At 42.6% G+C, this 12,258-nt stretch overlaps 3 protein-coding genes across 3 annotated transcripts; 1 reads left to right on the top strand and 2 right to left on the bottom strand.

The window, feature by feature from the left end:
• Positions 1–439: 439 nt before the first annotated feature.
• LOC133922528 (homeobox protein knotted-1-like 2) lies at positions 440–3,933 on the top strand. Its single transcript, XM_062367896.1, has 6 exons — positions 440–877; positions 1,646–1,766; positions 2,806–2,996; positions 3,075–3,206; positions 3,285–3,418; positions 3,511–3,933. The coding sequence occupies exons 1-6, from the start codon at positions 569–571 to the stop codon at positions 3,512–3,514; spliced, it is 891 nt and encodes a 296-aa protein (XP_062223880.1). The 5' UTR covers positions 440–568; the 3' UTR covers positions 3,515–3,933.
• Positions 3,934–5,136: 1,203 nt separating this feature from the next.
• On the bottom strand, positions 5,137–5,775 carry LOC133922529 (uncharacterized). Its single transcript, XM_062367897.1, has one exon. It carries the CDS (start codon positions 5,758–5,760, stop codon positions 5,380–5,382), a length of 381 nt encoding a protein of 126 aa, XP_062223881.1. The 5' UTR covers positions 5,761–5,775; the 3' UTR covers positions 5,137–5,379.
• A 1,198-nt stretch (positions 5,776–6,973) lies between these two features.
• Positions 6,974–11,861, bottom strand: LOC133922526 (BRAP2 RING ZnF UBP domain-containing protein 2-like). The gene is made up of 13 exons (XM_062367895.1): positions 11,561–11,861; positions 11,335–11,450; positions 11,018–11,126; positions 10,800–10,914; positions 9,989–10,086; positions 9,576–9,682; positions 9,249–9,495; positions 9,114–9,167; positions 8,844–8,987; positions 8,656–8,720; positions 8,239–8,293; positions 7,545–7,758; positions 6,974–7,186 (listed from the first exon to the last, which is right to left on the bottom strand). The coding sequence occupies exons 1-12, from the start codon at positions 11,738–11,740 to the stop codon at positions 7,699–7,701; spliced, it is 1,350 nt and encodes a 449-aa protein (XP_062223879.1). The 5' UTR covers positions 11,741–11,861; the 3' UTR covers positions 6,974–7,186; positions 7,545–7,698.
• Between the last annotated feature and the right edge of the window lie 397 nt (positions 11,862–12,258).

The following is a 12,258-nucleotide window of genomic DNA, read 5'->3' as shown; positions in this document are numbered from 1 at the left end:
GACGACGTCGACCAGACAGAGTGGGAGGAGGACATGTCAATAGCTGCGTGGCACTTGTAAGTGTGCTTGGCCTTCAATACTGTTGCCATGTTAGAAAAAACCATCCAAAACAAGCTCGGGTGTAAATTGAACCGGATTTTATAGTTTAGGTGTGAGTTACACGGTTTTGTAGTTGGGGGTTAAAATCAGATAAACGCGATAGTTAAAGAGCCAAAGGTAGACTTTTTTATAAAAATATTATTTAAATATATAGTTTTATGATAATTTTATCAAAGTATATATAGTTTTTTGAAATTTGGTTTGGAGTTTCTTTTTTTTAATTTAAGTGGAGACATCAGTACGCCACTTTGACAAGTGCCGTCGGTCCCCACATAGCAGCTGTTGACAGCTGCGCTGCACAGCTGAGCGCCTGCGACGAAAGAAAACCCAACCCGTCGAGCCTTCTTCTGACCCCCTCAATCATCACCATCCGCTTGTCCCTCCCACCACCACCAACCAAAACCCCCAACGGCCGAGGCCGTTGCGCCGCCCGCCCGCCCCCGCCGTCGCCGGCGACTTGGCGGCAGCGATGGCGTTCCACTACCCCGACCACGGGCTGTCCATGGATGCCGCGGCGGCGGCGGCCGCGACGTCGCCGAACCCTAGCAGCAGCTTCTCCCCCGGTGGCTGGGAGAGGGAGAAGGCGGCCGTCGCGGCTCACCCGCTCTACGAGCGCTTGCTGGAGGCGCACGTCGCCTGCCTCCGTGTCGCCACCCCCGTCGACCAGCTCCCCCGCATCGACGCGCAGATCGCCGCCCGCCCCCCGCCCCTCGCCGCCGCCGCTGGGGTCGCGGCCGCAGGCGGGCCCTCAGGCGGCGAGGAGCTCGACTTCTTCATGGTACGGTTCGAACACTCCTTCCATCTTCCTCTACTGCCTTCTTTACGACTGCGCGCTGCAGTTGATATTAGCGAAGAATTGGGAATTTGGGATTGAAGGAGTGTTGTTGCCATATTACAACTCCGCTTTTGCGATAACTTTCCCGTCTTCCCCATTTGTTCTGCATGGATGAGAAGAATTCAGAGCTGATATCCCGAGCTAAGTATCAAGCTGTGATAGATACTTGTGAAGCAGGATGTATAAAAGTCATGGGTGGAGCTTTCTGTGGTGATGTTTATTGACTGCATAATTGGCCGACCTGGAGGGTTATAGTGGCAGAACTCATGGCTTGGAAGAATTGCATCAGCTCACTACAATCTACAGCCTTTCCTTCTATACGTTCGAGTGATGACAGGTGAAGACATTGCTGCGTGAAGTTTCCCGTTTCTGCTGAGGCTGTGGATTATCTCTTATAGGGTTGCAGGCCATATGCTGCAAAGGGTGTTTACTGTTGTATGATTTGTGCTGTGTTAATCTCGTCTAAGGACAGTATTTGTTCTGTCATCATGCCGTTTACTGGATTACATTAGCCCGTGCAGTGATGATTCTATCACATGCCAGTTATTCTCACTATGGTTGCTTCACCATGACTTTGTGTTGCTTCACTAGAAGTAAAACTGTACAATTATTCTTTATCTAGGATTCTTGTATTGTTGTCATCTTGCAGCATGCTTTTCGTTGGTGCAGCCCTGTTTCAGATTCTAATACGTGCAATTTAATTGATTGCAGACGCATTATGTGTTGCTCCTTTGTTCATTCAAGGAGCAACTCCAGCAGCATGTACGTGTTCATGCCATGGAAGCAGTGATGGGTTGCTGGGAGCTTGAACAATCTTTACAAAGCCTAACAGGTGGATCATTTTTTTTTATCTGCTTGCATTAATTCAACAAGGCGACTGAAATTTTCAAATATACACTTGCTTTTTTATCCTTTCAATAATTGCAGCCTCACAGCCAGATGACTAAGTAGTTTCAGTATTAATTGCAAGGGTTAATTATGTAGTAATTCAATGAATGGAAACATCACTACATTAGTATAAGCTGAAAAGGAAAAAGTGAAAAAGAACATTTTGCATAAGTGTTCATTTGAGACCATGAGCATAAATTTCTTTCACAATTTGTTGCATGCCTTTTCAACCATTTCTTAGCCAACATTCAATAACATCTGAATGAAAGTATTCAATTTGAGACCATGAGCATTAGTTTCTTTCACAATTTGCCGCATGCCTTTAAACCATTTCTTAGCCAACACCCAATAGTATCTGATTAGAATATGTGTAGTACCCTCCTACAATAAATGCCTAGCTTCTAAAGCCACACTCAGAAATAAATGGTACCTTAAGTATCAGTTCATTTTCATTTGGTTTGGGGGACTCTACACATGTGGATTGTGATCAGAACCTCAAAAGGCATGTGTGATGTTGCTCGGGCTATCACAAGGTAAACACGTTCAGGAGCAATTGATGGGAGACAGCTGGATGCCTTAGCATGCTAAGCATGCACTGAAACGGAGTATGTGTGTCATCCCATGACATGAACAAGAGAGGTGGCTGCAAAATAACGAATTAAGAGCCTATCCTATTTTGATTTGATCTAGGCGGAGATTATCACTTGAAATGGGTGATAGAACTTTAGTGGTTCAAGTTGGAGCAAAATAAGCTTGCAGCTCACCAGTTTACACTGAGATTTAGATAACGTCTGGTTTTTTGTTTGGATTTAGGTGTAGAACTTACAGGATAATATTATGCTGAATGTCAGCCAAGATGGTGGAGTATTCATATACTGTACAATGTACACCTTAATTGAATTTGTGGGGACAATGAATAGAATAGTAAGGTGGAAATCATTGGTGCAAGGCAAAACTGAGTGATGTTAGGATTGGTTCTGCAGGGGCATCTCCTGGTGAAGGCACCGGAGCGGCCATGTCTGATGATGAAGATAACCAGGTGGATAGTGAGGCCAACATATTTGATGGAAACGATGGGTCAGATGCTATGGGCTTTGGCCCCTTTATACTGACAGAGGGTGAACGATCCTTGGTTGAGCGTGTACGGCAGGAGCTGAAGAATGAGCTTAAGCAGGTTACTTCACATCCTTTGAAACGCTTCATTCATCATCCATGGTGCATGGTTAACTAACCAAAAGTTTCCTACCTCTAGGGGTACAAAGAAAAGCTTGTTGATATTAGGGAAGAGATTCTTCGCAAGCGCAGAGCTGGTAAACTTCCTGGGGATACTGCATCTATATTGAAAGCTTGGTGGCAAGCTCATTCCAAGTGGCCATACCCAACTGTAGGTGACACCATTTCCTAGCTCACTTTTGCTATTAGTTTCTGTTCATGATGGAAAGCTGTTTCCGTACTCATCCAGGAAGACGACAAGGCCCGACTGGTGCAGGAAACGGGGTTACAGCTAAAGCAGATCAACAACTGGTTCATTAACCAACGCAAACGGAACTGGCACAGCAACCCAACATCCTCCGGTGAAAAGACCAAGAAGAAAAGGTATCACGCGTGTTTCCTGAGTCCTGACAGGCTTGCCACGTTTTATTCTTGCCTCGATCTGTTTTCAACACGTAAAAATGGAAACTTCGCAGGTAATGATGGCCTGAGCAATCTTGACGAAGCTAGATGTAAACTATATTGTGAGCAGTGCAGTTCATTCTCCCGCACTCTGTAGCCAACAAGATCTGAAGACCGACCTGTTCAGAGGGAAATTTCTAAAAGGATGCATTTTGGCGACTTAGCGGTCACCTAATGTCCTAGTTTGACCACGTGGAACTGAAAGTTAGTAATGACTTTCACAGTGTAGCATTTTGCGAATGTGATTTGTGAATCATATGTTGTACAACCGTCGACTAAAGGGTGTAATTTATGCTATATGTAATTGCTTGTTCCACTGTGTAATGATATTTTAGGAAGAATTTGAGATTAGGTTTGGGAGTTAACAGTCTTACCTGTGTAAAGCGTGTTGGGTAATCATCGTGTTCAAAATGCACCTGAAGGCTTTGTGATGGATCGATCATACGTCCACATGTGTGTAAGCTGCCTGTTCTTTCTGTAACATGTATCTGCTGCGTTTATGTTATCCCTGTGAAGCCGTAGAGCTAGCCTGGGTGCGTATCTGTACGTGTTTGAGTACACACGCTGTCTGGTGCAGATCCGCATAAATGTTAACAACCTGTGTTGATGCGCTCCCAGATGATTTGAGCATGCCAATACATGCTCTGATCGTACAATCTGGCAACATGTCGTTTCAAACCAGAGTCTTATTTCCAAATTTTATAATTTTCAGTCACTTTCTGAACCTTTACATCAATATCCAACAACTCTCATATAGCTGTAGTTTTAGAGGACCAAGAGGTCAGGAATTTTCAGACGATTGAAAATTAGCTGGATATCTTATAAATAGAATATGTCGCTTAAAAACCTCCATGTCAACTCTACCGGCGCCGCGGATAAATGGTGGCGAACTGGCAACAGGTATGGCTAGCCACGCCAGTACTACAAGTCTACGACCTGTACCGATTGAAAGGTCAGTGATGCTCGTCGGTCTAGAAAGAACCGAAGAAGACAATCAAAGTTAGAGACAGGGGTGCACTGTATCGGGTTAAATCAAAATTTTAATTGCAATTATCTTATTTTGATCATATGTTTACCAGGATAAATTGAGCTTTGGGATCAATGTTATCTTGTATTGTGTAGTTGGCATCATTATTGTTTAAGTTATAGCTTCGCCCGTGTTTAGAGACTAGGTCGAAGTGGCGACCGAGCAGGTAAAGTCCAACCACGCGGCCTCCGGAAAATCGATCACCAAGACACCAACCGGCCATCCTTCCTCCTGATTTTTTCCCCACTCGTCGTTGTCGCTCGAAAAGACCCGGAGCACACGGCACAAATTTCTTGTCCACCTTCCACGGCCTCTCCGTCACCTCGATAGCGAAGCTATGCCGCTCCCAAATCCAAAGTCCAGATTAATCACTCGCGAAATCGACACATAGATCCTCTTTACTAAGGTTCAGCCCCTAACTTCACCTCAGATTTAATATTTAGAAATTAATATAAAGTGATTTAAATATCTATATATCTAAATCTAAATATAAATAAAATGGCTTACTTAAACATCTTCAATATATCTTTAATTTTAATATCATAAATTTTTAGAACTAAAAATACTCTACTTAAAAAAATTAAAATTAAACTCTACCGAACAGAACCTACCAAACAGAACGCTAGTACCTCTTGTGAAATTCTTGCGTCGTAAACAAAGCTGGAAGCCCTCCAAATGGGATATTAATCGATAATCAAGCACGTAACATAACTAAGTTTTTACATGGATGTTTCACACTTTGACACATGTAGAATCAAAACAGAGACGAACGCATGGAGTTGTTGCACGCAATTCAAGTAGGAAACATCGTATGTATTCTTGAACTCATCGGACCTTCCGATCAGGTAGCCAATTCTCAGGCGACCTTGACGATCGCCGCCGGCGTCGACAGCCGCGACGAGAAGCTCTGGTAGAGGAGACCGTCGCCGCGGCCGGCATGAACGTCCTCCTCTTCCTCGTCGCAAACGTCGACGCCCCCTCCGTCGAAGTTGAGCGCGTAGCTGAGCGGGTCGTACCGGAACTCCCCGACGCCGGCGCGGCGGCGCCACCGCATCCGCTCCCCGGCGCCACCGCCCTGGCCGAAGCAGCAGCACACCGTGGCCCTCAGCCTGTGCCGCAGCGAACTCAGCGACGACGACGAGGCCTCCATCGTCGTGGTTAAGGTGAGCACGACGAAGCTAAGAGCGGGCCAGCTGCTTAAGTACTGGGAGGTGTTGAGAATGACGGAAAAGGACATGCCGGGATGCGTGCTGTAGATGGCGTTGCGTGCGGGACGGGTTAGATGCAGGGGGGTAGTTTGGGGATTTTCGTGCGCGGAGTGTGTTTCAGATGGGGGCGTAGATACAAACAGCTCCTTATATATTTTTTTTTATAAGGCTTGGGTCCTATTTGCTCTGTGTTTCTTATTAAAATTTGGTTAGCCTAAAGAATTCGGCGTCAAATTGGAAGTTTGCTAAAATTTGGTAAGCCTAAAGAATTTGGCGTCAATTTGGACGTTTGTTAAAACTTTGGCTAGTCTGTACCCTCGTGTTATATCCCAATTTTATTTTTTTTGGCCAACCCTTGGCTAAGTTGCGAGCAAGCAAAAGCCTTGGCCAAAATTTAGCAAATTTTGGTGGGGTAAATTTCACCAGAAACCAAACAAGCACTTGATCTCTGCTTAAGCGTGTCTTGCATACTGGATTTTCATTCAATAATTCGATTTTGGGAACAAGATTTTCATGCTGGCACTGGCCCCAACGGTCAGCTACTGTCGATTAGGACTTTCGTCCCCTTGGTTCAAGCAGAGTGCCCGATCTCGCTTGGCAGCAGCTGCATCTCATCTCACCCCATTGCACTTGTGTTGCTGGAAAGATCGGTCAATGATGGCGACGAATCAGGTGGTAGCAGGATACAATCAAGAGCGCCAAACCATCTCCCCTGCCAAAACTACCAACACCAATCCGGAGAAGTGGCAGGCCAGGAGAAATCGCTAAAAACATAGAAGTGGTAGTTCAGTTCTCACCCGCCGGATGCCTATACCATCTGTCTCGTCCTGTTTGTTCTTCCGGTAAGGCTGGATTCGCAATTTTTTTTAACAATAAGACTCATTTTCATGTCTTTTTTTAGCCCGTTCCGTGTATACCCGTGCAAGCGCTCAGACTCGAATGCAGGCTAGCTCAAGCGGCTCGCTCCGTGCGAGCGCCATCATTGCCAAGGGCGGATTCGCATTTTGTCCTCATTTATCCATATGACATCAGTTAAATTTTAATCACCCAGTTCCTCTGGAGACGGGTTTTGCAGTAGCTAGACAGCTAGACGTTTGTTTCACGACAGTAGCAACTAGACAGTTCATGTCCTTGCAGAAAGGAAAGAAAAAGAAAAAGGAAAGAAAGAGACAGGTCAATGTGTTTCTGAACCGGAACAAAAGCTGCGAGTTCTTCACGACAGAGCTGGAGAAGGCAAATCCATCAGAAAATAGAACAAAATACACGGGCATGTCACACACGTTAGTACGCAAAAAAATGCTTCACAACTGTACCAGTACCTTTCATTTCCCTTTGCGTCCCTCAGTGGATAAATTTTGGGCTGAGGTCATACCGTCAGAGTCGCACAGGACTTAATTACACTGTTAACCCTAATAGTGGTATGGATCTGAATCTGTGAGCTGGAGTGTTTATTGCCTACAAGAACAAAATTCAGTATTGTATCTCATTAGTCGTCATGCATCTCCTGAGATCACTACTTCACTGAAAATACTCAGCCTGTGCTATTCGTCTTGCAGAAAATTCGGTAAAATACATAATAAGGATAGAAATTTGAGAAGTCAAAAGAGAATGGATACCACCATGGGTACCACATGGTACTCAGACCTTTGCTTTACGGAATACAGACAACGATATAGATTTGAGAAGTCAAAAGAGTACCACCATGTGTACCACATTACCAGCGATCAATGGCATTGTATGAGAGATGTATGCTAGCCTTGCATGAACTTATGACACAGTAATGAAGGGTGACGATCTGGGAGTAAGAATGTACCTAGGTCCCTAACATTCAAACATCATTCATAAAAGCGCAGCGGCAGATCTCACTTCCGCTTTCTCGTGCCATGAACTGGGCTGCTGCTGCTGCTGCTTGAGTGTAATGCAGATGCTAACGGAAGAATCGTGCCCCCTTCTATATCACTTGAGATCTAGTCAGGAGCGTGTGCAACAGCATCTTGACACTCGAAATGGGACATCAAATCTCTTAGCTGTCACAGGAGAATAATGGACTGGTTAGCTACAGCCTACAAGCCAGAAACAATGTATATCATAAACCTCATTTGCACTTATCAAATCAAACATGAATAAACATCTATGTATTCTCATTCTTGGCAAACCAATCCAAGGCTAACTTTTTGTCTGGAGATACTAGATAGCATCGATTATGATACAAAAACTACCACGCAACCAGGAGAATTACCAAAATAGACCAGTACTTAATGTTACTCGAACTTCACTCAAACAACAATGTGATCAACTTATCTGATAGTATAATCACACAATGTAGGCTTCATATCCATTAAACATATTTAAACAAGTTCCCACTCAAAAAATATACCTCTGCACAACAGAGTGTTGGTTGAAATGACAGAAAGCGGAACATGAATATCCATGAACGCAAGCAATAGCGTGGGACATGAGAAGCATATTACACAATCTGAAAAGCAAAATATAACCATAGTACTAACCTCATCTTCCAGCTTTTCAATCTTTTCATCTTTTAATCTAATGGCAGCTTGCTCCCTGAAATAAATTTACGGCATTATAGATGGAAGCCAAATTAAGTACATTCCAAATCTACATTTGTATGATCATGGTGTTCAACACCTGTGGTCATAGAATATATCACAAAAGACAATTGTCCGACTGACAGAGAACATATGAAGCTAAATCAAATAATGGGTCTAAACCAAATTGAGCTGTCCATGGCATTTTTTGCCAGATAAATATTAGGATCTCAGTTATTAGAAAGGCAACAAAAAACTTAGTAAGCTTATCCTGCTGATCTATATTCTAGCTGGAATAGTGTCAGGATTGCATCAAATGAGAAGCACCGATTCATAGATTGATTGTGTGATCATTTGAAACACAAAGAAAAAAACTACCTCGCTTTTCTTTTCTGTATCTTTCCTTTCCACATCTCCAGATTCTTGACAAGGTTGTCATTAATCTAAGAAAAAGAACATAATCCAAGCAATTATGAGTAAAAATAATAAAGTCCCTGACAATAGCAATTCTTAAGCACTAACATTCAAATTAGGTTTAAGATATAGTCAAGTACTCGATTACTTACATCATCAAGAAACCTTTTCTCTTCTATGCACTTGTCAAGCTTTGCTTGTAACTTTTGGATTTTTATGCTCACAGCTTTCTCAGTAGCAGCAGAAATTTCTTTCTCATTTTCCTCTTTGACTTCTAGCAGAAGTGACTCATAGTACTGAGTTTGCACAAAAAACAAGTCAGAAATCACATGACTTGATATACAGTAGTCTTCCAAGTATAAAAGCAACATCTAGCTGACAATAAACACTGACCAGACAAGCACGTAAATGTATGAACTTACATTTCTTTGCTTTTCAAGTTGAGATGTGAGGAGATCATTGTACTCTTCAACAATCTAAAAGAACGGAAAGTCAATGTTGTAATACAAGGCATACACAAGTTTATCAGGATGATATTATATAATAATCAACATTACAGCTTCAACTTTACTGTTCAGTAGAGCTTCACTCATTCCGGCATCACCACTGCATATTGAGCACGTGCTATCTGCTGCGTGATCACCATGGCAATTGTACTCAACTAGCTTTCCATCTGTTTTTGACTGAATAAGCCGATGGACATAGTTGTCCCCAGCATAGTCCCAAACTTTCTGTGTCTCTAATTCAAGTGAATAGCAATGTTGAGTTTCTTTCCAGTGTTCAATAGCATGGCCGCCTTTGTACCTGTAAGATATCCCCAGCAATAAAATTAAATAAGTTAATAAGTAAAATTCCTAACTTTCAGGATGAATGGAATACTTTACCTTCCACAGCCGACATGGCCACATATTACACAAATCCAAAGATTTTCCGAAGTTCCGCAAATAGAACACATGGATTTCTCTGGTTGCTGCTGACAATATCTACAGACCTGAGGAACAGTTTCCAATATAAACACAAATTGGACTTGCTGCCAGTGAGAGTAAAAGAATTAAAGAATGGCATAATATGCTTTTCAAAACCCAGGGAAAACAGACAAGTAATGAATTTGAGATGCTGCCAACTTGGTAACAACAGATACTCCCCATAGGTGCCGATAGCATAGTTGAGTTTTTATATTTCCATTTTGAATTTTAAATCTGGAAGTGATTATGATACAATCAGCATATGCACTGCAGGTAGTAAACTAATATAAGATAAAAACGTATTAACTAAGTAAATCATCTTAATCTCTTACTGGGCATGAAGAGTCTGTCCATTTCGATATGCACGAGCAATGGAAAGAATGATTGCAGATTGTAGTGAGAATACCTCCAGGATCTTGGTCAAGTCGTTCTATTTATAAGTAGAAACAAATAGATGATGTGATCTACATAGACATCAAAACCATAATGTTTGGGTTCAAATATGGTAGAAAGCTGATAATGACATGTAAAAGTTATAAAGATGCATGTAATGAACTGCCAAAGTAACGAAATAAAGAAAACCTCAGAAAGAGAAAACTCCTTAGCCTCCTACATTACGTGTCAATACAAATAATGATATGAAACCCAAAACTACTTATCTATGCATGCCTAAACCTTCTGTTATGGGTTAATAACAGCACAAGGACATATGGAGGCTATAAATCACAGCATATCTACTAGGAATCAAATGGAACCGGTGTTCAAAGTTCAGACAACCGCATCATCATCTACAAACTTAATATGACCTAAGTTTTTCGATGGAATAAAGAGATTGCAAATGCACATGTTTCAAAATCAGGTTTCACTTATCCGAGTCTATGTCTGATTTGATGTACATCCTAAATGTTCTCAAATTAGAAACCAAATCCATGTTCTCTTTCCCATCAACCAGTGAATGTATCACTATGCCAGCAGGAATTATGAAATGATTTCAAATGTGAAAGTAATGAACATTTCTAACCATTTTAATAAAATACCAAAAAAAACAGAGAGATAAAAAAATTCAAATCATCAAATGGAACAGAACACTATATTCTGAAAATTTGACAAATCTCTAGAGTTATTCAAGACAGTCACACATACCAAGACATACTGGACATGTAGGTTGCTCAGACGAGCTTGTAACTGAGCTATGTGCATGCTCGATCAAAGCAGTGTAGTGCACATCTTCAACAAAACGGACATAACAAACACCCCCCTGCACCACATCTTCCTCCAATCAATGATCATCTCATACATTTACTCTTAGCGTCCGCAAAAAATACAGCGTAGAATTATGCAGAATAAAAACAATACAACACCTCCAGCGAAGAGAACTGCTTTCCATTGAAATGCTTATAAAAGCTATCTGCGGACCTCTGAGTGTTGAACTTTATAAGAACACTGTACTGGTCATCCGCCCCATCAATCCTGCACCATGAACATAAATCAACACTCCAACCCACAAACACGTCATACAAGCACATTAAGTTGGCCAATTTGGGATTTAAGTCCAATGGTGCACAATGTAACACAGAATTCAGGAAACTACGCGTACAAGTGAACTCCAACCAACTATTCAGATTGGATCAAATAGGTCAATTGAGTCCTGAAGTAGTGATCAGGCGAGGAAAGGCACCTGACAATGCGCATCTCGAGCGTGTGGGGGACGAAGGCGCCGCAGAAGCGGCAGAAGTCGGCGTAGGTCATGTGGTTGGGCACGGCCAGCACGCACACCCGCGGCTTCCTCCCCACCTACAATCAAACACGCGCGCAAGCGGGAGCCAGCCCAGGAGGCCAGGTCACTAAACCCTACCCATGGAAACCCAATCACGAAACCCTACAAGGGTCAAGGGGTGGCTTACCGGGAAGTCTGGCGAGGAGGCAGCGGCAGCGCGCGGGTCGGGATGGAGGACGACGACGCCGCGGGTCTCCTCGATGCGGGGGTTACCAGAGGAGAAGTGTACTGAATCCAGCGCGCGGGAGGAAGAGTAGGGCGTTGTGGGAGGGAGGACAGAGGTCGCGGGCTTGCCGGCGGTCGCCATTGCCGGAGATGAGGAGGCGTCGTCGACGAGGAAACCAGGGAGGAGGGGTATTTTGTAAAGTTTCCTAGGGAGCCAGAGAGGTAGGGGTCTTTACAGAAGTTTTCTGCCCTCACCCGCGCTCAAACTGGCGGGTGGCTATATCGTGAATCTATATTCTTATAAAATATAAGAGTTATAACGGATCTTATCAATCTAAATTATTTAAATAATCACTATAAAAAACAAAATATTATTTTTAAAAAAAATATATTTAATCTTTTATTATCTATCATTATACCTAGACGTTACATTCTAAAAATATATTTAATTTTTATTATTTGTCTTTCAATCTAATATTTATCTTTCATACATTTATCGTCAGATTTCTTCAAAGTGTGCCCCACCTCTTGTACTTAGCTTACAGCGTCGAATTTCTCTATAGAGTGTGTCACCTCCCGTACTTTATCTACAATACTAGATTTCTCCAGAAGTGTACGTAAATCTCTCTTTTATTATACTATTTTTTACTTTTTTCAAAT

The sequence above is a fragment of the Phragmites australis genome, chromosome 6, assembly GCF_958298935.1.
Source record: "Phragmites australis chromosome 6, lpPhrAust1.1, whole genome shotgun sequence".
Taxonomy (NCBI): domain Eukaryota; kingdom Viridiplantae; phylum Streptophyta; class Magnoliopsida; order Poales; family Poaceae; genus Phragmites; species Phragmites australis.
This window is presented reverse-complemented; position numbering and strand designations above follow the sequence as displayed.